The sequence below is a fragment of the Lotus japonicus genome, chromosome 2 (genome assembly GCF_012489685.1).
Source record: "Lotus japonicus ecotype B-129 chromosome 2, LjGifu_v1.2".
NCBI lineage: Eukaryota > Viridiplantae > Streptophyta > Magnoliopsida > Fabales > Fabaceae > Lotus > Lotus japonicus.
The window spans coordinates 87,988,614-88,015,448 of NC_080042.1; the positions used below are offsets into that span (position 1 = coordinate 87,988,614).

At 35.3% G+C, this 26,835-nt stretch overlaps 6 protein-coding genes across 7 annotated transcripts; 2 read left to right on the forward strand and 4 right to left on the reverse strand.

Annotated features, from left to right (window-relative positions):
• Window positions 1-534: 534 nt before the first annotated feature.
• LOC130740650 (protein-S-isoprenylcysteine O-methyltransferase A-like) lies at window positions 535-2,774 on the reverse strand. Its single transcript, XM_057593316.1, has 2 exons — window positions 2,607-2,774; window positions 535-1,969 (listed from the first exon to the last, which is right to left on the reverse strand). Exon 2 carries the CDS (start codon window positions 1,638-1,640, stop codon window positions 1,047-1,049), a length of 594 nt encoding a protein of 197 aa, XP_057449299.1. The 5' UTR covers window positions 1,641-1,969; window positions 2,607-2,774; the 3' UTR covers window positions 535-1,046.
• A 950-nt stretch (window positions 2,775-3,724) lies between these two features.
• On the reverse strand, window positions 3,725-7,233 carry LOC130740648 (putative F-box/LRR-repeat protein 9). The gene is made up of 2 exons (XM_057593315.1): window positions 4,899-7,233; window positions 3,725-4,624 (listed from the first exon to the last, which is right to left on the reverse strand). The coding sequence occupies exons 1-2, from the start codon at window positions 5,243-5,245 to the stop codon at window positions 4,057-4,059; spliced, it is 915 nt and encodes a 304-aa protein (XP_057449298.1). The 5' UTR covers window positions 5,246-7,233; the 3' UTR covers window positions 3,725-4,056.
• Window positions 7,234-7,630: 397 nt separating this feature from the next.
• LOC130737210 (putative F-box/LRR-repeat protein 23) lies at window positions 7,631-9,896 on the reverse strand. Its single transcript, XM_057588968.1, has 2 exons — window positions 9,751-9,896; window positions 7,631-8,141 (listed from the first exon to the last, which is right to left on the reverse strand). The coding sequence occupies exons 1-2, from the start codon at window positions 9,894-9,896 to the stop codon at window positions 7,631-7,633; spliced, it is 657 nt and encodes a 218-aa protein (XP_057444951.1).
• A 1,546-nt stretch (window positions 9,897-11,442) lies between these two features.
• On the forward strand, window positions 11,443-13,366 carry LOC130740651 (glyoxylase I 4-like). Its single transcript, XM_057593317.1, has 3 exons — window positions 11,443-11,797; window positions 11,893-12,013; window positions 12,806-13,366. The coding sequence occupies exons 1-3, from the start codon at window positions 11,613-11,615 to the stop codon at window positions 13,097-13,099; spliced, it is 600 nt and encodes a 199-aa protein (XP_057449300.1). The 5' UTR covers window positions 11,443-11,612; the 3' UTR covers window positions 13,100-13,366.
• A 2,215-nt stretch (window positions 13,367-15,581) lies between these two features.
• On the forward strand, window positions 15,582-19,147 carry LOC130740653 (B-box zinc finger protein 18-like). Of its 2 annotated transcripts, none has more exons than XM_057593320.1 (6): window positions 15,582-15,754; window positions 15,872-16,000; window positions 16,772-16,868; window positions 16,954-17,069; window positions 17,296-17,541; window positions 18,881-19,147. In XM_057593320.1, exons 2-6 carry the CDS (start codon window positions 15,908-15,910, stop codon window positions 18,887-18,889), a joined length of 561 nt encoding a protein of 186 aa, XP_057449303.1. In that variant the 5' UTR covers window positions 15,582-15,754; window positions 15,872-15,907; the 3' UTR covers window positions 18,890-19,147. The 2 variants fall into 2 exon arrangements, with proteins under 2 accessions (XP_057449303.1, XP_057449304.1); XM_057593321.1 differs by having other exon boundaries at window positions 15,875-16,000.
• A 571-nt stretch (window positions 19,148-19,718) lies between these two features.
• On the reverse strand, window positions 19,719-26,039 carry LOC130740652 (probable serine protease EDA2). The gene is made up of 12 exons (XM_057593318.1): window positions 25,788-26,039; window positions 25,009-25,134; window positions 24,615-24,770; window positions 24,104-24,286; window positions 23,844-23,960; window positions 23,662-23,715; window positions 23,480-23,551; window positions 22,208-22,401; window positions 21,966-22,060; window positions 21,424-21,498; window positions 20,729-20,812; window positions 19,719-20,044 (listed from the first exon to the last, which is right to left on the reverse strand). Exons 1-12 carry the CDS (start codon window positions 25,950-25,952, stop codon window positions 19,929-19,931), a joined length of 1,437 nt encoding a protein of 478 aa, XP_057449301.1. The 5' UTR covers window positions 25,953-26,039; the 3' UTR covers window positions 19,719-19,928.
• Between the last annotated feature and the right edge of the window lie 796 nt (window positions 26,040-26,835).

Here is a 26,835-nt window from a genome sequence, read left to right on the forward strand (position 1 = left end):
TGAGTCGACAGCGGGCCTAAATTAACCCAGCATGTATGTTATTCACGGGAGTGCAGCAAGAATCTTCCAGGAAAGTGCTTACTGAGATGGGTAATTAACCAAATTCATGCTTTATATAAGAACCAGTTTTGGCAATGAGATACTTAACTGCAAATTAAGTTCAAAGCTCAACACAGAAGAGATTGAGAGTGAAATTAACTAATGGAGATTAAACAGAGAGAAGATTATAGGTTGGGGGATAAGTAGATAAGATTGGTATTAATTTATGTTTAAATCAATTCAAAAGCTTGTTGGTGGTCTGAGTCAAGGGTGGTCCAAAAAATAATTGTTCTGTTGTATCATGTGGTGTTTAGAATAATAAGAAATTGTGAGATTGATGGTCTGCATGAGGGGATTGACCAAATAAAACTCAATTTATTCAAGTTCTGGAACTGCCAAGAACTCTTATGTGCCTAAAAAGAAAAAAGTAGGCAGAAGTTCCAATTTTGGTTTTGTATGAGGAGGGCATAAGAGCAATAAGATTGTTCAACGGTATTAAGCTAAAAGATAGAAAGTCTTTATGTTAAAGCATCAGAAGTAAACAGTAGCATTGTTCTCTTATCACAAGAGGAAGATTGGTTGAAGGCGTGCCATGATTAGAAGATGGTTGAAGGTGTGCCATGATTAGAAGATGGTTCTAATCAGTATTGTCTATAAAATTGCATACTGATTAATCTCAGAGATTACAAAAATTCATATTTGATAACTAAATCTAGTACCTGAATAGAAGATCCAATTGTGGTAATGGCTGTTGGTGGACCCTTCATCTCTCTCTCTCCAACAGTCCAACCATAACCACTGTGATTTCCCAAAATTGTTCCATCACTTCTTACAGGGTCTGTGTTTTATCTGGTATCTAAGAGGACAATCTGCAAGCATGCACTTTATATCTCCAGCAATGTGAAGCACATCTCAAAGTTGTTCCAGACAAGCGCGGTTCAAACTTTTTGATTATTTGGAATGGATGTGACAGGGTTTAGTTCAGCTTATACCGGCTTAACTTGTTCTCAATTTACAAATGGCACACCAGAAACAACTTTTCGGGCGTATTCCTCATACTGTGCTCGAAAGAACTGTCTCAAAAAGTATTCCTCATACGGTATTCGCTTAGCAAAAAAGTTCCAGACAACAACTGCAAATCCAATAGTTGATATGGGATTGAAGAGCATTATTTGTGTGCCAACAGACCAAATGAAGAAACCGCAATATCCCGGATGACGAATAAATCTATAAATACCATGAGTGATTAGCTGGTGATTGTCATCATGATGAACCCTAATAAGATGAGTAAAGGACTTCCCTGCAGTTATAATTGACATCTTTCTCATAATTTCCCCAATCACAACCAGCGCCAGGCCCAAATCACTGATAACCCAGTGTTCCTTTAGCTCAGGAAATAAAACAACTTCAATACAGTATTCCAGCAATGAAAACATCATTGCCAAAAGATAGTGTTTGCTAACTAAAAGGGACTTCAGCGTTACACTCGATCTCCCATGAATTCGAACTGCTAGAAAATATTCAGAACCGTGAAAGAAGATTATCGCAACGAACATCTGAGATAACTGTCTGCAAGCGGTGTAGCTAAGGATTTCTGTCATTTTTTCCCAAATAAGTCAATAAGTCTCTTGTTTCGCAGTCTGGTTAGTTCTTATGTAATTTGCTGTCACAGAAAGACTTGGCTGATCTAAAGTAAAGTGTCAATGGTTAAGGAGTGCAAAAGCACCTGTCTTTGAGCCATCAGCAAGGTAAGCGCCTAGCTTCCGATAGAGGCTGTAACCAAAGCTTGTCTATATTTATTACTAGGATTTCTTTCAGCTAAATTCCAGAAACTGTCACGGGCTCCAACTGCCAATTCAACACTCCTCTTTAGTAGCAGTTCCCCTTCTTCAATGGACAGCCCTCTGGACAAAAATCCAGGAAGTGCAGCCTATAATTATAAAACAAAATTATGAGCAATTGATAAATTTCCAACATTGCATTATAGTAATAACAGGCGTGAACAACCAAAGATATATCCTGAATATTCTGCTCCAACATTAAGATTTAGACCTTGGATTATAGATTTGAAATGTCAATTCCGTTGGCTGGAACCAGTGAAGATATAAAATCACTTTGAAATTCATTCTCATGCTCAACTCATATTGGACAAGATGTTCTATCTATACTCATGAATTCCATTTACCCTTGATAGTAACAGATTGTTATGAATTCCAGACCAATGATCCTAAATATCAAAAGAATTAACATAGTAGATTTCAATAAAATAGATCTTAGTATTAATGCATTTTTCTCCTAAAATCAATTAACAAATTGAAACAGCTGCAGTACAGAGAAATAGATTTATGGAAGTGGTAGTGGTGAAAGGAGAAAGAACAGGCGGTAAGAGGAGCTTCCTTTAGGAAGTGAATATGTATGAGATATAAAATCACGAAGTGAAACCCTAATATACACAACACAAACAAGCATAAGACAGCATTGAATCCATATCAACTTAATAGAGGGAGAGAGGCGAAGAAGAAGAAGAAGAAGAAGAAGAAGAAGAAGAAGAGTGAGGCCATAGCTACCGATTTAGACGGCGGTGAAGGCAACGGAGAAATCCACCTCCGCAGGATCAGAGCGGAGCGGTGCGGTGACGAGTTGGAGCTTGGGATTTGGTGAAGATGCAGTGCGGAAGAGTGAGTGGGTCAAGTGACCAAAATGATTTCGAACTCATGGAAATGAACTATTAGTGGCATGTATTACCGACGGCTTAAATCGTCGTTAATAACATTGTTATTTTTTTTATACATCGGAAGATAAACGACAATGATAACTAACAACGTAAAGTTCGGTTGACACTCTTAAAACACATCCATCTCATAAAAATAAAGAAAAAAGAGAAGAATGAAAGATAAATGAGTGATGTGATAGGAAAAGAAAAGAATTATAGAAAAATAAAGGAAGTGGAAATGAGATAAATAAAAAAACGGAGATGTGAATAAATCAAAACTCAATGTTTATTGATGGATTGATGGTTATAGACGGTCGGTAATGTGATAGGAAATTTAAGCGCGGGAATTACCAATAGCAACAATCGTTAGTTAAATGACGTTGAACAATCATTTTGGCAGCAAAGGTTTCACCGGTAATTTAATAGGAATCCATACTTGAAACCGTCGGTCTATTAATTGTTATGATCGTTAATCTGTAAATATCAACGACTAAAGTCGTATGCAACCAATATATAACTTCGTGATTAACGTCATTTTTACATCTCTTCAACCTTTGGGCATATTCATACAAGTTAGTTTTCTCAATTTTTTTCTATTTTAGTACATAATTTTAATATTTTTTATTTGCTTTGTAGTTTGTTCTTTATTTTTTGTTATATTAGTGAGCATACTATTTGAGTTTCAAATATCTAAGTTATTGAAACTTATTTGTTAAATTTTTATAAGACACTTTATGTTACATGATATATTGTGTTAGAAAATAAAATAAATGTTATCAAACACAGCTCAAATAACATATGAGTGTCCATCACAGAAGAAAAATACACGATGAAGATTGGAACACCAACATCACTATCTCAAATAAATGATGGTTCTAATGGCGACAAATAGAAAGTTTCATAGCAATTATCTCAAATAATAAAAATAAAAATGATTCAATAGATAAAAAGATATATGCGTTATATCGCAAATTAAGAAAATAACACGGATATTTTTCCATTCCTTCATACAATTCCAAAACACAAAAAACAATACCACAAATATCAAGCCAGATATTAGCTAGAAGAACCCAAAAACATAAGCCACCAGCTTGATATTATAAATTCAAAACGCCATCCGCTAATGCAGCGTGCAAAGTTCATCAGAAATTTCAATACGGCAATATTTCAAAAAAATAACAGACTTTCCAATCCTAAGTCTTCACTCAAAAAACATGACTCCTAACACCAAACTTAAGATTTCAGTCACTCCATCAAAATAATGCCGTGAACAGTGATCAAAATTACTGAAAATGACATGTGATTTAAATATTTCCAGTACTCCAATCAAATCGGACAGTAAAGAATTCAATAAACTGGGAAATACGATCTTCTTCACTTTCCCAGTCCGCATTAGCATCAAATTCCAAACCAATGTCATAGGAATCATCTGAATTGTAATATTCCAAGGCAAATGGAAGCCGTATCTCTTTGACCTGCTCACACAACCTCTTCCTCAAACTTCCACTCAAATCAAGACCAAGACAAGATTTCAGGTCAAGATACTCAAGCTGAGGGCAACCATCTAGTATAGCAACCAAGCCTTTATTACTGATCTTGATTCTTGAGATCTCTAGATGACAAAGCTCAGGCATGGTTTTTGCAATAGAATACGCCACTTCATCATAGGCAAAAATGTCACGCACGGTGTTATATTTTAATGTTTTCAGCATAGGGCAACAAAGCCCAATAGCTTCAAGAGAATCCTTAGATAGATTGGTAAATGAAATGTCAATCTCCTCTAACATTGGGAGCTTCTTCACAGCCTCCTTCAATCCTACATCTGAAATTGCACTGCAATGTGGAAGCCGCAAACTGCGTAGTTGGCTTGCACTAAAAATTTGAAGAAAAACAGAACCACCAAGTAAATAAAATTTACACAATTAGTTATCCATATATAGCAAACAGACGCGTCCAAAATAAAATTGATGGACTTGTCATTAGTACATTAATTTATCAGCATAAAAGTAGGGCATGACAAAAAGATGGCCAATGACTATAAAATACAAGTAGATCTATCGCATGAGCATGCATGAGATAGGATATCAAGCAAAAAGGCATCGATCTTAAGAAAAAAAAATTAAGAAAAACATGCATACAACTATACCTGTCACTGTCAGCAATGTATTTGAGGAGATCATCAGAGGCAAAACGCTCAATACTAATTTCTTTGAGATGACCGCAACTTCGTTCAACCGCATTTCTACAAATCATCACCAATTTGGAGATTGAATGATAGGCATGGGGGATCATGTCAATGGTGCGCCACATGAGAGGATCCTTGTAGATGCTCCACCATAAAGAGCACACTTGACTTGCACTCATCAAAATTTCTTCCACACTAAGCCTTTGAAGTATGTTTGTTGTCAATTCTCTTGGAAGTTTAAGCCAGTTTGGTGTCCCATTTGTGCTCTCCCCTTCCGCCTCCTTAGCTGGTCTTGAATACGAATCCATCCTGCAAAGCACTGTAAAACAAAACCGTATGTAGAAACTGGCTGAGGTGTGCTACATTTATAATTAATACGGTTACGGTAACAAATTGTTGAAACACACAATTTGAAATTCAAGATATCTTTGTAACAACCAAATACGTGTGTTAGGATCAAGCAAGTTGGATCAAACCTCATGAACATCAAGACATTGCACGATCTGCAATTCCTAATTGGTAATTGCTCGATTGACAGATGAAAAAGCAAACGAAAAACACACGGACAAGTAAATTTTACCCAGCTAAAATCGACAAGGAAGCATTGAAACAGAGGTAAGATTTGAATTGTCATGTGACTATGTATGATGTATCATTTCTTTTCAATTTCACCACGCATGCACGTGTATATTACTATATTTCCACAGCCAATGTGCCCCTTAAGCGATTTCCCAATCAAATAAAATATTTAGCAATCGATCAAAGAACATAAATGGCATAAATCTCTGTTTTTTCATAAGCACAAATCTCTTTGTTTATACATTGAACGTGTACCAAATTAGCTTTGTGGGCCATTAATTAGTGTCTCTAGCTCAAGTTTTTATTGCATTTGCTCACACAACATGCTTGGTAAATACTGTAATAAGAAGAAAAGCAAAACAAAAAGAAAAAAACGATAGAAAAGGATTTCTAGTCATTGCTATAGGATGTTGTTGATCTAGGATTTCCTAAGTTTATCAGTTCTAATTACTCAATTTTCATTTTGGGTTTAGGGTTCTTTGATAATTGTAACATCAACCAAAGAGTCACAACTATTCCCTTAATCACTCCCGTAACCACTAATTACCTCCACTAACATTAATAGCAATAATTCCTCTCCACTAATAACAGTTACTTTCCACCACTAATTACTTTCAACTGAACAATAGAACCCATTCTCCTCTACCTCTCTATGGTATCAGAAGAGCTTGTTGCCTGTCCCTTTCTTCAATCCAAATGGCTTCCTGTCCCTCCAATTGAAAAATGACACATTACAAATTCTACAAAGAGGACAAGTGATTTGATTCTGATGGGGAATAAACCACAACTTACACTAAAGGCAATAAGACTTCCCATTTTTACCCGACAATTAAACAAGCCATGAAAATGATCACAAGTATCATGCTATGCCACATATCACATTCCTAAACATAGGCAGCAAGCTGTCCATTCCGTTGGAAAAATAATAATATCAGTAGAAACACATTCATGCTTCCTTATCACTGCTACTTCACTCAATGGAGAATGATTTGTTTGAGACATACTCACTTAATGTGGTATGAGAGCCTCTAAGGAGTTAGTCTCATAGCTACCGGCTTTGGAGTTAACCTCTTGGTGCACACACAAAAAAAATGCTACTTCACTCAAATTAGAATGTTATACGAAATTGACGAAATCGTTAGCAAGGATAACATTCAGGGCTGAAATTGATGGTTTACTCCTTAAAAAGAGCTCTACCTAACCTCCCATAGTGGATCTAATGTATTTAGATCATCAAATAAAATCTAAAACCAACATCCTAAGGAATATAATTATTCAGCAGAAAAACCTAACCACAATTAGGAATAGGAAGAATACATACAATGAAGGGATGTGATAAACAACATGTTGATAATGGAAATGCAACTGATGAACTGAACATGGATTTGAACCTCCTTTAACCCCAATCTGGTCATGTAATATAGGAATAAGAAAAGCAACAATCCATTCTGTTCAGTCCACTATCTGTTCAGTCTACTATCCAAATAGTGGAGTGTTGAATTTGTTCTATTCTATCATAAAATATCCATACAACTGAAAGATATTTTTATACCACTCCATCTCATTATTTTTATACCATTCCATCTCATTCTTTTTCATTACATTATGTTCCATCAATCAACACATAGCCTTGAGCAAACCATTTTTAATGAGACTAATATAAACCCAGAATTTGCAAGTAGTACAAACAAGACTAAAACAAAACATAATCGATAGTACAAACAAGACTAAAACATAATCGCAAACCATCAGACAGAACTAAGATTTGAACAAATTAAAATCCAAGAAAACAATATCACAAAATATCATGCCCATGCTTAGAAGAAACAAACCTAAAGGAAAATATGAGCTAAAAGAAACAAAAGGACAAGCCACCAGTTTGATAAAAACACTATCCACTAATACAGGAATGCAAGGTTCTTCAGAAATATCAGTACTGCAACACTAAAAACAAAATAACAGGCTTTCTGATACAAAGTCTTCAACAAAATGATTCTAGCAGCAAAATAAACACCTGAGTCTCTTCAACAAAACCATGCCTGCTGTAAACAGTGATCGAAATTACCGAAATTAACACATGATCTAAATATTTCCCACCCAATCATCTCCGCAACTTACAAAAATTCATAAGATTGACAAGCATGTTCTAATTCACTTTCCATGTACGCCTTCAAATCAAATAGCGGACCATTACTTCCAAGGTTAAGTGGCAGCCTTATCTCTTTAATCTTCTCACGCAACATCTTCCCCAAACTTCCACTCAAATCAAGTTTGTAACAATGTCGCAGATCAATGTACTCAAGCAGAGGGCAACCATAGAGAATGGCACGCAAGCCATGATTGCTGAGCTTGTTTCCCCCAATCTCTAGATAACGTAGCTGAGGCATGGTTTTCGCTATAGCAAACGCCTCCCGATCATAGACATAAGTGTCCACTGGGGTGTTATATTTTAATGTTTTCAGACGAGGGCAACATCGCCCAATAGCTTCAAGAGCATCCTCAGATAGATTGGTAAATGAAATATCCAGCTCCTCTAACAGTGGAAGCTTTTTCACAATCTCCGTCATTCCTTCATCTGAAAGAGCATAGCACTTTGGCAGGCGCACGCGCCTTAGTTGGCTTGCCCTGTAAAATTAAAATTTGAAGAAAAACTGATACAACCATAATGCAGGCACAGATCCAAGTTAGAGGCTATCGGTGAAATAGCCCCCACAAAATTTTAATTGTTCTCTAATGTTTACATTGCTTCCCCCCCCCCAATCAAGTGGGTTGGCGCAGTGGTTCAAGTGGTTGGAGTTCAATTCCCAACTCTTACCAATATAAAAACTCATTGATCAGACCCTACTACTATCACTATCACAGGGCTAGAAATTAGTATCACCGCTATCAAGTATATGAAAAATTTGCTTGAAGACAAAAACAAAAAATTATTGCCCCAAACACCCCCAAAAAGTAATGGATCTGTCACTACTTGATAAGAATAAAAAAACAGAAACCCCACCACATATATAAAATATGAAGAATCAGTCATCCATTGCAAGCAGATGGGCCCAAGATAGAAATGATGCAGTTTTAACCCTGATTTAGAACCCTAATTCACAAAACACGCATATACACTTGGAATCCAAAGCAAACAAACTATAAAATTATACCTCTTAGCTATGTGGTAAAGAAGCTCATCAGTGGCAAAAATCTCAATGCTAAATTCTTTCAACCCGCCCCGTTTTGGCCCGCAATTTAGCGGGCTGGCCTGCGGGTTATATTTCTTCTTCTTCTTTTTTTGCTTATGGGGGTTTGGGCTACTATTTTTTTGTTTTGTTGGGACAAAAATTAGCAACACTCTTTAGCGCAAAAAAAAACACTTTTTTTATGCTTCTCATATGGACACACAACCATTTTTTTTTAGACCAAGAAACATTGGAACAACTCCAATTTTTTTTATCAAGTAAAATAGATTCTTATATAATAAGAGCATAATCATATTTCAAAAAAAAAAGAGCATAATCAATCAATAACTAAATGCTTGTACAGGTGTTTACGATCAAGTTAAACGTGCTCTTATTTTCAATACTTACACTATTTATCCTTTAATTATAATCAGTTTTCTAGGACTGAATTTCAAAAAAATTAAAAAAAAAATACCCAAATTTCCATACAGTAAGAAGACTTTCAAATATATAATACACAAAAAATAACAATTGGCTTGTAAAATCATATATGTTGATTTTTATTATTCATTTGTTTGCAATTTTGCATTCTTTGTTACACTTTTATATGTGCATTTATGTAATTGTAAAAGAAGGCTCATGGAAGTTTGGTGTTAACATAAATGTAACAATGTTGAAATTGGTCATGCCTCCTATTTTTTAGAAAAAACATAATACTACAATCATTTCGATTTTTTTATCAAAAATATATAATTTTTATTTCCCATCCATTGTGGCCCATGGGCTGGCGGGCTACGATTTAGAGCCCACTTTTTTTGGCGGGCCAACCCAACCCGCCCCGTTTGTGGCGGGCTACAGGCGGGCGGGGCGGGCCAGCCCGTATTGCCATCCCTAGGGGTTAAGAGCCGTGTTGGCAGAATCGGACCGGTCCAGCCGGTCAGACCGGTGCAACTAAGAACTACCATGGCCGGTTTGGTCCTCTCCCTTGACCGGAGGTGATGAAAACCAATGAAAATTAGTAGAACTGATGAAAAAAATGGGAAAAAACAGTGTAAAACCGGTCTTACAATGTGGAAAAATGAGCTTCCATCGCTGCATTGCGCTTAAAGGATTGTCGAAGCAATGAAACCACCATGGATCGAAGTTCCAACGCCCAAGTCTCCAAACTGTCGGAACCATTAGAGATCGAAGCTCTAACGACGTAGCTAGCCATTATCTTGATCTCGCTTCTCAATCTCGTTACCGATCTTGCATTCTCTTCTTGTGACGATGCCCAGGTTCATGTGTTCTTTTGGAAAATAATGAGTTGGATTAAACCTTATGTCGTTGCCTTGACAGGTTCAATGGTCAGTCTGATTCTGCAAACACTAGTTAAGAGAATAGGAACATAAGGTAAGTTGAAATAAAATGGAAGACAAAGTGGAGTGCGAATGAATCATAACTTTGTCCTAAATGGACCAACAAAAATATTATTGGTTGTTGGTCCTTTTGATAAGTAAAAGCTCGATTAGTTGCCAAGGGTTACACGCGAATTGAGGGAGTTGATTTTATTGATACTTGTTTTTTTCGAGTTATCGCATAGCGACCACCCGATCAAAAAGGAAAACTTATCTTAAAATCCATCAAACTCGCACACTTAAGGGCTTGGATGGTCGTGTCCCTCCCGAGCTCTCGCAGATCGTCTCCTAAAAGCCATCCAACGAAGTACCCCTACCCTGAAAGTTGTTGGATAACCATTGACAACCCAAAGGTCTAAGCGCAATAACTCACAGCAATTGATACCCACTCGTAACCTCAGAGAAATTAAGATAATTATAACCGCATTGAACATATAAGAAAACACATAATGATTTTGAAACCCCTAGCAACTCAATAGGCAAGGGAGAGGCCTATAGGAGGACAAAGACAACTAGAGAAAGAGCATCTGCACTCTAACACTAATCCATGACATAAGCTCAGATATTTACACTAATCCAAGCCTTCAAAGTTTTTTCTCTCTTTTTTTTCTTATTTTTTATCCCTCCTCCTTTGTTTGGCCATTTTTTTACCTTTCTTTTTTATGGGCCTTTTTCCCAGTTTTTATATTTCTTTTTTCTGGCCTCTTTTTTTTTGTCCCTTTTCCCCTTTTTTATGGGCCTTTTTTTTTGGAGTTCTTTACTTGGGTCTGTGAGAGGTATATATTAGGAAGATCTCCACAAGGAGAAGAGCAACATTAGACACCATACTAGATTTATGTTGCCTCTACTAATGTATATATTCCTGATCGGCTGATCATATACATTTTCATCCAATGAATGAGACATTGCTAACCTAGCATTGCAATACATAATAACATCAATGCTCAATATTCTTCAAGACACGGAGACTACTTATCTACCTTGGAGTTACTTGGAACATCAAGATATGGTGTGTGAGAGGTTGAGTTAACCAAATATGAAATATTGTCCCATACATCAAGAGTTAAAAATGTACCTAAAGGGAGAGAAAAATTGATGCTGGGAAGCATCTTGGAAATTTCTCAATATTCTTGAACCTTGTAATTTCTCTCGAGTACTAAACTCCCTTGGTAATATATACGATACAAGTACAACCATCATTTTTATGCCAGAGCCAAGTTGTATTTTCATTTGTCTACTCTGTTCTATTCTTCTAATCACCAGTATTACTTTTCCCCAGTTAACGTTCTATGAGTTACATTAATTTGCTCAGAACAAACAAAGATGTACTAATGAATAACTAAGCTTGAAACCCATGCAGCATGTTACTCAGGGGAAGTGGAGCAAGAATCTTCCAGGAAAATTCCTACTGAGATGGTAACCAAATTCCTGGGTTATATAAAACCTGTTTTGGCAATGAGATTCTTCACTGCAAATTAAGTGCAAAGTCAATACATAAGAGAAAGCTAAATGCTTCATTGAGAGTGGAATTAATGGAGATTGTGGAAGTTGGCAACTGTGAAGTACCACAACCACAACAACAAGCACTTCCCCTGCTCTCACTGAACCATGTGTCCCTCTTGTGCAGATCAGTGTGGGACTCTGTGAGGTTCTATGAGGATGTATTGGGCTTTGTTCCCATAAAACGTCCATCTTCTTTCAATTTCAATGGAGCCTGGTTAGCTTATGATTTTCTCTTCATATCCATTATCTTTGTTAATTACAAAGAATATTAATGTATGTGATTTAATTTCTTAATCTTCATTTTTGCAGGTTTTACAATTATGGTATTGGAATACACTTGATCAAGAATCCAGACATTGACGAATTTGATGATACCTGTGTGAATGAATTACGACCAATTAATCCCAAGGATAACCATATCTCATTCCAGGTAATGCCATATTTGGTTTGGATCCATAATCCATATTGTATTTGTAACACCGAATGTTAGTTTGAAATTTTATTTACTTCAAGCTCACATTTTAAACTAAAATTAAGTTTTACAAAAAACGTTCACCCAAACAGAAACAGAATATTATGTTTTGTTAGTATGCACCAAAAAAGAATGTGCTTTGTTAGTGATTTAAGTTAATTTATAATTTATTTGACTAGTTTATATAACTGTTTAAACAAAATAGTAAGCTCCTCCAGGCAGCTTGCATCTTTGCTATTTTTCAATACCTTATTAATTGTCCAAATACTCATATTTAATCAATCAAATAATTTAACAACTTTCAATTTTGAGTCAGAACTTAGTTTCCATCTTTCATCATCAAATTTATAAGTTAGTTTTAGTACATGATACGTCTTAGAGAATCACAATAAAACCAAAATTACAATGAAAAATTACAAAAGTTAAGGGAATTTACTTTTGTTCATTATGATTTTGACTTCACAGTGATTTTTCAAGGTGTACCTAAACACAATAAAACCAAAATTACAATGAAAAATTACAAAAGTTAAGGAAATTTACTTTTGTTCATTATGATTTTGACTTCACAGTGATTTTTCAAGGTGTACCTAAACATATATAAGTGCATATTACTTTCTATTAATTGATTATGAGCAAATTGAACTGGATTCAAACATGCCACTAGCAAACAATTCTAGTAGCATTAATAGAAAGGGACAGGCATAGTGCATGATTGTTATATGCTTACTAGAAACTTCTGCATTGGGGCAGTGTACGGACGTTGGACTTGTTAAGAGAAGGTTAGAGGAAAGAGGGATGAGGTATGTGACAGCTGTGGTAGAGGATGAAGGAATCAAGGTGGACCAGGTGTTCTTCCATGACCCTGATGGCTACATGATTGAACTCTGCAACTGTGAAAATATCCCAATCATTCCTGTTTCTTCATGCTCTTTCTTCAAGCCTAGAAGCCACAGCTTCAAGAAGACTCCTAATTTCAAGTGTGGATTCATGGAGAATGTGATGATGGAAAGCTTGAGCATGGACATGATGAACTTCTCCTTTTAATTTTGTCTATAAGTGAATAATATTTCCCTTTTTATATTGTAAGATAAGAACAAACATTGTTACTCAAAACAGAGAAACAATGGTAGCAAGGGGGGATAATTAGAAGATAAGATTGGTATTAATTTATGTTTAAATCTACCAAACAGCTTGTTAATGTGTGGTCTTTAAGTCAAGGGTGGTCCAAAGAAAAACTGTATTGTTGTATCATGTGGTGCTTATGATAATAAGAAATTGTGAGATTGCTTGGTTGTATCTCATGTTTGCCAACGGTTGTGTTTTTTTCTCTTTGATTGTTCTCCACACGAGACAATGAGTCATGAGATTTGTAGCCATCCAAATGTTCCTTCCACAAAGTTACAAAATAGAGCTGGCTCATACGGTACAAGGTCACCAAATGCATGGTTCAAATTCAATGAAAAAAGTAGTACGGGTTGGGGTAGTTGTTAATCACTAAATGTTTATTTTAGTCCCCGAGGGTTAGCTCAAGTGGTAAGAGCTAGGGGACATAAGGGTTGGTGAGGGGAAGGTCCAGGGTTCGAATCCTGGAAGGAAAATTTGAAGGGATTTTCTAACTTACTAACAACTAACTACTAACATTTGCCTATAAAAAAATGTTTATTTTAGAGTTTATTATTAATTTTTACATGTTATTTTTTACCCTAGACAATCACTTATTAATCCATTATAAGAGAGTTAACAATTAGAACAACATAAAAATAGTGTTCGTCACGGTTGATTATGATAAAATTGACTCGTGCAAAATAAGTTGAAAGCAAATTGATTCATGTTTACATACAATTTATGGTTTTGTTTGGTAATATTGTGAAATTCAGTTGTAAAATCTCACAACCGACTATCTTCAACAGAAAACTACTCTCTCACTTCTATCATAATTGACTTTGAGTATGCAATCAATTTTTCAAAATGACTCTCAAATATCATTATTTTAATTCAGAATTGATTTTACTCAAGTAGAATTATTTATAGTGTTTTCTAACAGAAAAACAAAAAACAATAAAATATTTTTTCTTGATCCAAACCGATGAGGTGGGTTTGGATCTTCGAGTTTATTGAGTTGATCTAAACGGATGAGCACCCCTAGGTAATATTGTGAAATTAAGTTGTAAAATCTTACAATTAATTATATATAACGCACAATGTATTCTCCATATCTTTTTCCAAAATTAATTATGTATTTAAAATCAATTCTACAAAATAATTCTCAAACATCAATATTTTTATCTAACTGATTTACTTTGCCAAAATTATTTATGGGGTTTTGTAACAAAAAAATTGTTTTAAGAAAATATTTACTTTTTTCCATTATTTATTTTAAAATTTATAAAATAGTTTTCATTTTTCAAATTTTTTAACTTCAAGAACATGTTTAATGTGACATTCTATTTTCATTTTACCATTTGCCGCCTCGTCACGACATGCTTAACTAATATTGTCGCTGCCGCCGTCACCACCCGCTGCCACCACTATAATAATGGGTGTCTCGGGTGGTAGGACAATTTAGTCTAGAAATCTTCTTTCTAAATAAATAAAAGTGCATCTGCTTTTGCGGCAATCACTCAACCAAGCATGCAAATAGCCTTAACATGAAAAGAACTATAATCAACAGTAAGCCTTGTTTGCCGACTAAGGATTTGTAAAATGGAGTCTTGTCCCTCTCACTCTCTCTTGTCTTTTTGCTTATTTATGGAAAGGTTGCAAAAATTGTCCACCCTCCCCTATATCAATCCAAATCCAAATGTCCCCTAAAATGCAAAATTAGAAAATGAAAAATTGCAAGAGAAAATATTGGCAATATTATTATGTCTCTTAAATAGGGAAGTTGGGAGATAAGATAAGCACTTCAATGAGAACTCTTTCCTTTTCCTAAATCCAAACTCTAAAATGACACGCGTCAGTGTCTCATAGACTTCCACTCACATTGGATTATCAATCCACATTGAATCTTCAATCCCAAAATAGAAGAGTGGGAAATTGGAATAAGGTGAATGAAGGTGAAAGAGGGGCATGCTTGAAGAAGATTCCTCTGTGTTTGTGGTTGGAAAGATAGATAGAAGAGGGGCATGCTTATCAAAGCAAACTGAGTAATGATATGTTCACACTTCATTTTTTTATACTTCATTTTTTCTCACATCTTATTTTCACACATTTTCTTAATATTTCTTTATGCATTTTCTATCTTATCACATATCACATCACTTATTTATCTGTCTTCTCTTCGTATTTATCAAAGATGGAAGCGAAAAAGAATTGTACACAACATTATTCAAGCAAATCACACAAACACACATTTATTGGTGGGTCCTACATGTGAGAAATAGAAATGAATTGGTGGGTGAGAATGAAGCTTGAGTTAGTGTCAACCCCACATTGGCTTTGAACTTGTGGCTACCAAGTCCCAACACACACATTTATTGTGTCTTTCCTCTTTTGCTTACTTGCTTCCAGAACCAACCAATAGGGTCCCCAACCCCACTACTTCAAAATCAAAATCAAAACCAAAATCAGAATCAAAATCCTCTATTTTATCCTACAAAGCTATAATCACCAAGCTCCACCACCTCTATCAAAGACACACACATACAACATAACATAGAGAGAAAAAACATAACATTCTTACTTACCCATATGGATTTGGTAAAAATAATTCTGTCTTTTTCTGTTACTTCAACTTTTTTTGTTTATTTAATTTTTTCCATTCAGGTCTTTCTTCTGTGTCTGACTTACTTCTATCTATGTATTTGTTGGTTGAAGAAGCAATGAAACCAGTGAGAGGGTTCAAATTCAATTATGCGAACTCTTTGTGACGCTTGTGAAAGCGCCGCCGCTATTGTCTTCTGCGCCGCCGATGAAGCTGCACTCTGCCGTGCCTGCGATGAGAAGGTATCATTGTTTGTTGACTTCTGATGCTCTCTGATGTGTCTGTCTTTCCCTTTGGATCACTGTCTGTGAAGTTTCTAATCTGATGTTTCTCAAGTGTTCCTGACATATTCTTTGATGTTTACATGAGTAATGTAGCAATATTGGAATTGTGGGCTAACTTGATGTAGTGCCCATGGGGTAACAAATTGAAGTGCTTGCAGTTTGACTCTCCTTTTTTGTTATAGATTTGAGATTTTGTTGTGTTCCCATTTGATCTTTATTTGGATTTGTATGAATTTGAACTTTAAGTTCAGTTTTTAGTTTAATCTGGTATGGATTATCCTGGTCAACATCTTTCAACTAGTGTAATGAAAACATTCTGGAGCTACAAAGATAGCGTTATTAAATTTATAGCGCTGCAGAAAAGATAGTCTGTTATAGCCATTTCCGTACATTCAATCTACCCTACGGATAGAGGAACACATATAGGGTTGAACATAGTAAAATAAGAAATTGAGAGATTTTATTGATATTATTCAGTTGAAATTTTCCCGAAAAGCTAATCATAGGTTCTTCTCTCCATAGGAATAAGAACTATAATTCTCATAAATTTGCTCAAGAGATATAAAATAGAACCAAGATATATCTTTCTTATCAGTGGTTGATTTGATTTTGTGACATATTAGTGAGATACGGGTGCAACTATGATCCTATTGGGTATTATTTATAATATAGCAAATATGTTGTAATCTCATAACAGTGGCTCAAGGTTTGAACTTTTGTTGCTGATAGGTTCATTTGTGCAATAAGCTAGCTAGTCGGCATGTAAGGGTTGGTCTTGCTAGTCCAAGTGATGTGCCACGCTGTGACATATGCGAGAATGCACCTGGTAGGAAGTTTTCTCTCTCTCTATCCTTTATGGTGTTCCTCTCTTGCCTATTGCTTATGGGTTTCCCCTTTCAATCTGGATGTAGCTTTCTTCTACTGCGAGACGGATGGAAGTTCCCTTTGTTTGCAGTGTGATATGATAGTTCATGTTGGAGGTAAAAGAACTCATAGAAGATATCTTCTGTTTCGGCAAAGAATTGAGGTGTGGCTCTGCCTTCCAAACTAGCTTGGTTTTATAGCATGTTTGGATCATATTCTCTTTCCTCAAAATCAATTTTGGAATTCAGAAGCTACCACAGAAGCTTCTTCCCATAATTGATTCTGACTTTAGAATCAATTGTAGAAGACTTTCCAAACATGCACTTAATTTGTTATCTTGCTACCTTTTGGTTCCCTTAAAATGTATAATAATATCTCTTGTTCCATAGTTTCCAGGTGATAAATCTAGCCATGCAGAAAACCCAGCTTCACTACCTCTGGAACCAGGTGAGGCTAAGAGAGGACAGAATCCACTTCCCAAACTAAAAATGGGAGAGAAGCTTCAAAATCACATGATGCCACTGGTTCCAATGCCAGAACCTGAAGGTGATGGGCAGTCCAAGATGGAAACTGAAATGTTTGATTTGAACATGAACCCTAACAGAATACACGAACAAGCATCAAATAATCATCAGGTTAGAGTTCATGGGAACTAAATTTTGTCTGGCTAATAGAATTTTCTATTCTGATAAAGGCATGTTTATCACAAATGTGATTCTGCAAAACTTGGAAAGTGATACTAATACTATTAACCCGATTAGTACAAATTCATCTCAATAGAATATGGATCATTTTTTCTTAGTAGTACTAAATTAATCTCGAATGCATTAAATAAACTTATTTGAATAGCTAATGTAGTTATTAATGGGATATAGGACTCATCGAAATGCCGTGTGATTGTTTAATCACTCCACTCATGAACAAATATTTGAAAGAATAATACATTTTATTGTAGTGGGTTGTTTGCAAAAAAATTATTATCTATAAAGGGAACTTGAAGCATTTAGTTATTCAGTCCTCCAAATTTTGAACTAATTGTCCAGTGAATGAGCAGTCAACCATATTACTGGATCCTGCTCCACCCTTTTCACCAGATAGCGTCTTGTGATTGTGGTTTGAAAGTTCTTCAGATATCACCTTAGAAAAAAATATATAAAATTTATTTTGAACTCTAGCAGATTGCTTCCTTCTGAAGCAGGGATTCATAAATTCTGATAAAACTTAAACTATACTTGGTTAAAGAGTTGGTCATAACTATTAAGGTCTCATGTTGACTAGAAATATGGCCAAATAAGTGTTTATAAATGGTAGAGCGACCCTCACCCCCTGAGCTATAGCTTTTGAGTGAAGTTTGGCCCAACCTGAATTCTAAGATGGTATCAAAGACTATCCGAGATCCGTTATTGGCGAACAATCACATATGAGCCACCCGCAGTTGCTCAATCTTCGCAACCTCCATGCTCTAGATGTCCATCTCTAGACGTGAAGGGGTTAAAGTCTCATATTGACTAAAGATATGGCCAAATTAGTCCTTATAGAGGGTAGAACAACACTCGTCCCTAGGCTAGTTTTTGGGTAGAGTTAGGTTTAATCCAAACAAAATCTAAGATGAACAATTGTATTGAGCATATTGATATGTATCTACAAGGCTAATATTTGTATGTATTTCTAGTTGTGGTTTGAAAATGCATTACATATCACCTTAAAATATATATTACATATATGAAGTTTATGACCATAGGCAGGGATTCATAAATTCTCATAGAACTTAAACTATTTGGTTAAAGAGTTGATATACGCACAACTGAACACCCCCACCTTTTGAAATTGATTTGAATGCCACATAGTTCATTTTTTCCATCTTCAGTGCCAGTCATCTAATGGTTGGATGAAAGTAGAACATTGTAAGATTTGTACTAAACACATCCTTGACGCTGATATATGTATGTCTCATGAATATTTTTCTTTTCTCAGCATCCATAAATGGTGCAACTAGGCAGTGCAGTGCAGACAGGATCTTACACCAGAAATCTACCAACGGCAAAGGCTTCATGTTGTTGTTCTCATGCATGTTAGCCACAAAGAGGACATGCTCTTATATCCTGTTCTGGCAAATCAGGCACCTATTTAGGAATTTTATGTGGTAGTTCAACACATCATACTTCGACTGTAATGCATTGTTAACTGTAAATTTGTGATCACTTTCAATGAACTATATGTTAACTATTGTTTCTGGTTTCAGTTTTGCATGCCATTATTCTCCCTCAGTGTTTATCCGGAGAAGAGATTTTTTCTTTTTAAATGCGACTTTTAGCAAATCACATGTGACATGTGCTAATAATAATTATAGGTTCATGTGCCTTCCCGATTTCATTTCTGCCATATCCACATATAGGAAACACTACATATGATAATATAACACAGACAAACAATACATCTGTTGTGGTCCTGATAAATACACACCTACAATGTGCAACTCTCGGCACCTAAATTTTTTGAATTTGTGCGGTTCTGACGATTAAATGGCTGCTAATTGAAAGAAAAAAATAATCTCCCGGTTTTAATCCCCACCAATCTTCAGGATGTAATTTTTCACATTCCAGAAATTAGCGGAGGTTTTAAACCACCTGAATTTGTTTTTCTTTCACTTTGTGTCGTTTTAATCACTGCAAATGAACTGCTACGAGTTTAACTTTTAGATGTCCCCTGAATGCTGCACTCTTCAGGTGTCTATCAATCATCTTTCTTTGGTTTAACGTTTGCAAATGGAAATTCACATGCATTTTCAGAAAGGAAAAAAAAAAGGGGGGAATGAACAACTTATTTCATTCATTTCCATTGACGTTGAATGTACTTATTCCAAACACAAACTACATTCATCCTCAGCAATGATACTCGTACGTTCTAAATGATGGCCAAATAGCATCAATTGGTAGGAAAAGAATGACCTAAAATCACCACCAGTAATATGTATATTGTATGAAATGACAATCTTTGTACATCATGCAGCTCATACACATAATCATATACAACTCCTGCCCGGGTCCTCGCACTGAGATAGCCATAAGTCTATATGCTCTATGATCTTTTGCCTAACTTTGTGAACTGCATCAGGAGATGTGCACTTCTTCTCATTACCTAAAAAGAAATTTCACATTTAGAATGTAGGTTGTTATACTGATAACAGCTCAAAGTAAAGTCCTATAACTTGCATGTTCAAGATTGGTGGCTTAAAACTTATTAGGCTTAATTGCAACTTTGGTCCCCGACGTTTACCAATGCCACGATTTTGGTCCCCCACCTAATTTAATTACATGGATGGTCCCCGACGTTGTAGGTCGTGTGCAACGTTAGTCCTACCGTTTATTTCTTAATGGAGGAGGCTTACGTGGACGTCTAGTTGGAGAGAAAAATGAGATCTGAGGAGAGAGGGAAGCACGTGAGTATCACGTGAACCTATGAACTCATTATACCCAAATCTGAAACCCTAGGGATCTAAATCGCGTTACCTTCTTCGTTCCAGGGAGGTCAGGGGTTTGGGTATAATGGGTTCAGATAAGGGTCACGTGATACTCACGTGCTTCCCTCTCTCCTCATACCTCCTTTCTCTCTCCAACTGGACGTCCACGTAAACCTCCTCCATTAAGAAATAAACGGTAGGACTAACGTTGCACACGGCCTACAACGTCGGGGACCATCCATGTAATTAAATTAGGTGGGGACCAAAATCGTGGCATTGGTAAATGTCTGGGACCAAAGTTGCAATTAAGCCAACTTATCACAAAGATACTAATGATAGAAGTTCAAAAAAGTTGCACATACCTTCGATGTTAAACGGATCTTGAGGACATCCTCGTATGTCAACTCCATGGCCACAATTGTGACATGTGATAGTGTAAGAAGGCACTGAAAATAAAATGGTGATTAGACACTACTCAGCTAATGGTACAAGAACACAGTAACTATGCATCAGACGTCAAAATAGTCATGTTTCAGTCTCTGAGAGGACCAATACAAAAAGAAAAACACACTTTTGAGAATTGAGATTTAATAAAAAATAGTCCTTGAAATTGTCTTTTTCTTTTGGTATTGATCCTCTTAGGGACTGAAACATGACTATTTAAAAATACAGGTACTGAATTCAAACAGAAAAACATTAAGTGACTAAAGCCAACAATTTGCAATAATGCAACGACCAAAAACATATTTAAACCTTTATAATGTAATTCAGAACTCCTCCCCCTCCCCTTTGTTAACCTAAAAGAATGCCACCAGATTACACTTGAGCCTTAAGCCAATATCACGCAACTCTTAGACAAACAACTGAATACAAGAAATTCTACATTACTTAGTGCAACTTTGATGGAAATGAACCCCTCACTAGTCACTAAACAGCCATCAAACAATGAAGTGAAACCATGTTGGGTTTGACAGAAAGATAACTTAGACAGATTGTGACAGTGGTGGCACTAATAAAGAATGTTATTATCTAAATGGAAGTTTAAACTCTAACTCACTCTCAGGGGATGAGATTTGTTTTGATGCACGGCGCCAAGGATCCTGTGAGCCATTTGTAAATACTATTCTGGAACCTGCCCATGCATGTTACATTAGGATACATGAAATGAAGCAAAATTCAAGATAATTAATTTTAAAATAGTACATTGAAGACAAAACCATAACAGAATGTAAAATATGTAATGTCAAGCCAGAATATACCATAAAGAAGTTTCAACCAGAAGTTAGTTTTATTAACTCTCAATTGTAAGGACGTAGTTCAGATTAAAATTATGTAAACATTAAAGAGACATCTATATTCAGAATGACTTTCAAGTTCCGGATATCAGCCATCAAGGCCTGATAAAGATAACACTCAGTCCAAGTAACACAAAGGATAAAATAAATGACAAGAAATAACTAATGTACATACACTGAATTTGGAGAAAAGTAAGGGTCACGTAAGCAAATCAATTATAAATTTTTGCTCATACTATTCAAATCAAAATGAAGAAAAAGAAAATGGATAAAATCAAAATTTCATCAGAGGCAATTTTCTAACCAGCAATTTTTGTGCCTCCATAATATAAATTAGTTGCACCAACATCAGGAAAGATGCCCTTTCCAAAGACATTTTTGCAAAGGTCCAAATGGTATCTGCAACCACTTTGTACAAATTAACAAGATCATGATGAAAACTATACCAAATCTAGAAATATGAAACTACAGTTTGACATTGGTATATGAAAGAGGGGAGGAATGGAATATTCTCAAGTATTTGAACAATAGCGATAAGGAGATTGCCTTGTGTCGACTATTGAGGAGCGTATACTATCATTTGAGGGAGCCACCTGAAAGTATGCAACCTCAGTGCAAACTTGAAACCACCAAAGTCTATCAGAACTGTTTTCACTGACCGAAGTGTTTTTCAAGTTCTCTTGGTCATAAGATTCTGTACTTTCACCATAGTTCTCTTTGACATATTTGACATAAGCATCCTGTACAGTGAATAACATATTTTCCATATGAATCAGACAACCAGAAACATAGCTATTGCGCGGGGTGGAACTGAAGACATATTGACAGACAGGGGAGCACAAAATAAAATAAAGGAAAGCTTTGACCAACAGAATTCAGTATATATTATGTTACTACTTTTACACAAAGACAGTATAAAAATTGTTTTATATATGCAATAACTACAGAAGCTAGAGACGATCAGCATATTGTGACATCAGAATTCCAGGGTCTTCTCATACGATAAAATACCAACTTATATGTTTTGTTTTGAGGATTATGGTTACTGCAGTGCAGGAAATACATGAGCTATCATGGCCAATTGAAAATACATGGAAAGAAAAGTAGAGAGGATGTAAAGAGTTCAGCTATAATGGATATACATATAAAAATTGAACCATGTATATAACAATAGTGAACTTCTATCTCAAATAGTGCATTTAGTGCTCCAACTTTTATACAATCAACCCATATATACTAAATTTGAGTTTTCACTCCTAAATGTGAGGATCCCAGTGTACTCTTCTCCTCGGTGAACCAAGTTTAGTCAATCACAAATTTTTTGTTGCCAATTTCATAACTTCTCATAAGTATAAATTTAGAGTTTATAAATTAAATTTTGACATTGTGTCAACTTAATAGACACAAATGATAGTGTGCCTTTATTTATGTAATTTATATTCATAATTTCTTTTACAAATTAAAAAGTTTCATTTGCACAACTTACTTGTATTTCCTTCAAAATTCAGTCTTGAATGAGCTCCACGAAAGCTTGATGCAAAATAACATCCTTAAATATTTTTCCTTATAACCTTATTTTTAAATTTTAAAAATACTTGTATGACATAGTTACTAGTTTGAGGTCTAAAACAAATCTCAATTCGCAGATGAATAACAAGAACCTTAAGACTATATTGTAGGGAAAGGAAAAAAAAAAATTACTTACTCATGCAAATGAGGTGGAGCAAAAAAATCGTAAAAGGTGCATTTTAAATTTTATTTTGGTAAAACTTGCTCGTCGTGATATTCTGGAAAAAATAGCTAGATTGAAAAGCATACCACCAAATCCTCTCCATCCTTCTTTGCCTCAACAAGAGGCTTGCATAAGATATCTGGATTTCCATATTGAAACTGAAACATTAAAAGAAAACCAGAGAAAGAAGATATTGTGAATTTAAATGCAAGGTATTGCAATGAATTTAAACGGAAACAGCAGGAGTCATATGATTCATATCAATTACCGCTGTGATACCAGCATCAGCCAAGAAATACATGAAGTCACCATCAATTTCAAGCTGAAAAATCGGGAAAAGGTCAACATGCCACATGAGAATCATATTAGAAAATCTATGGGAGAATGTGACTTGTGTTTGGGTAAACTGTTATGTGCTTTAGCAAATGCAAGAAAAGGAACAGAGCATACATCAGCTGCATTGAAAGAAGCCTTCAATGCCTTTCCATCAGTTGCCAGTTTTTTCTCAATAAGTTGAGTGGTTTCTTGTAATGCTGCTTTACATTCAGCACCCGCTGACTCACCAATCTGCATATTAAAGATACCAAACTAACTTGACTGACACAGTGACACTAAATAATAGGGAACTTTACACAAAATATACTTATACAGTTTCTAGACTAAAAAACAGAAAAAAAAGGTGTTCATAAGCAAATAATCGCCATCTTCACCTGCTGATCAAATTCTGTGAAGTTGTAAACAGCAAGAACAACAGCAGAACTTGCAAGACTTCCACATGTTAAATGGGGAAATTTCAGACGGAACCACGCACTGAGTGCTCCAGGATATGAGACACCAAAAACAAACCAGGGATTTTCAGTTTTTGTTCTATTAAGTTTTGCATTTAAGGAGTCCTACAAGAAAAATACAATAACCAATCAAATAAAATATACAGCAATCTAATAAACACCACAGGCTTCTTCAGTCATCATTAAAATAAAACCTGAAGCAATGAAATCAGTTTCTGCATTCATTTACAAGCTTATGCATTATATAATTTGATTTTAAGCAACTTATACTTGAAAACTAAAGCTATGAAAGATGTATGGTACTTCAGTCACGTAAAAAAATGCAACATAAAACTATCTATAACTTTTTCAACTAGTTTGTCAAGTTCCTACTTTACTGGTTTCATTTCTGCCAAGGTGTCATAAAAAAGGAAGGTAATAGAATTTAACTTGCCTGATAATTCTGACGAAAAACAGCCAAATCAAAGAGTGCCTGCTTGGATGAAAGATATCTTAGATTTTTTGTGGCCAGAGATTTAAATGGAGAACTCTTTCCATAATAGCGATGCTCAAGAGAAACCACAGCTGCTCCAAATTTCTTTGCCAGAACCTATATATGTTACAAACACATGGGCTTTTTTTATTATTATATTTGCTTTATAAAAGACACAATGTATTCAAAAATTAAATAAAAAATCAATCTTGTAGATCACTATGATATATAGGAGTCAAGCCAAGCTACTAGTTATGATCTTACCTCTGATCTTAGCTCTTTAATGCACATACATTAACCAACAAAAGCTATTCGTATATGATAATACGAGTTTGGACTAAGAATAGCAACTTACAGCAATATAGTCATTTCTTATCCCATTGCATGAATATTCACCACAGATTACCAAAAAAACGGGTCCATCAGGAATCCGGAAATAGTCAAGGAACTCATAGTAACGTTGCTGGAACTTGCGGTGATCCTGCAGTGCATAATTAAAAAAAAAAAAGTCAAAACCTTCTCTTCTCAAGTTACTGCATCATGTAATATTTCATAAGAGTTTAAATTTCAACCAGAGTACATGCATTAAAGTATAACATAATCTAAGTATATGAATGTGGTCTTTTCTGCATCATCACAACCATCCGCTAAACCTTTTTCAGAATCATTATGTCTACATAATATAAAGATCAGGACCATGATACTGAACAATTTGATAATAGGAAATTCAAGCCTGGTTTAGGCATGCTAGGCATGTGATGTGTCAAAACCAATATGCAAGGTACACAGACAGGAATAAAACCAGAAAAAATGAATAAAGGGGACAAAAGTTTAGCACATATTAAACAAAACAACAAAGCTAATTAAATGATGCAATATATAAAATTTCAAAGGGGGGCAAATACAACAGTTAAATACTATTCTATTACATATGATATATTGAAAAAGCAGTCAGTTCCTGAAATTAAGTGGCACATGCAGTAAAGAATGACATCAATTAACACTTAACAGTGTAGAACCTTGACGTCAATAATTAAGGTTTGTAATTGTAGTGAACCAAAATTGTGGGAGGCAAACCCAGAGAATGGGATGTGAATGAGAAGTGAGAAGAAGAGAAATTAAAGAGACAAGTACATAGGGAGAGTAGTGGTCGAGGGTCTGTGAGAACCACTGTTCCTGCTTGGTTAGATATCTGTCGGTGGCAGTTTCAGACAAGCGATGCCGATGAGGTGTAGCGGCCACAGTCGACAGGAACAGTAACAGCATCGTCACCAAGCATCCATGTCTCATGTCGTCCATTGTCGGATTGTCACACGCCCACCGCGCCTATCACTTACCCCGAAAGTATAGTTCTAGTTAGTACTATCTCATTGCATCTCCAACGTCTGTTTTCTTCCCTCATTTTTTAGTTGATAAATCTCATTTATTTATTTAATTATTAAATACATAATGATCAATTGTGAGACTGTAAAAAACTTCACATGATTAAAATTCTTTTACAATTGAGAGCATTTAATTTTTTTTTATTATATCGGATGATAAATTACGTATCCAGATCTCGGACCTTCCCTTTTCCAACTTATACGGAGGTCGCAACGGTTCAAAATTATGTTTTTTTTTAACAGAAATTATGATTTTGTAGACATTATCCATGCACAAAGGATAATGAAGAGGGAAAGAAAAAAAAGCTAACGAATATGATATTATAAAAAGAGACAAATAAAGAGGAAAATATATGGTGTTTGTGGGGTGACAACTGTTGGAGTATCCAGAAATCATTACTCTAAAATCATCTATAAACCTTTTCTTTTGACCTCTCTGTCTGTGTGTCTTTTTGGTAACAGCTAACTGATAATTTATCTGAAAATTGAAAGAAGATTGAAAGCTAAAAAGTGCTAGTAAATTGAAAACAAAAGGATCTTTGGCAAAACTAACTAGTTATTGAATAAATTGGAATAGTAAAATGATAAGAGAACATTCTTATATGATTATTTTAATATTTAGTATATTACTTTATCTACATATCAATATCTGGACGATGTTAATGGGAAGAGACTGGTGCTATGGTGGTGGTGGATTTTTACCAAAACGGAAAGTCAGTCTAACAAAACTCTGCATTCATTGCACCACGGTTATTGAAACAACAAAAAAGACGCTTGATTGATTACGGACAGATACGTAA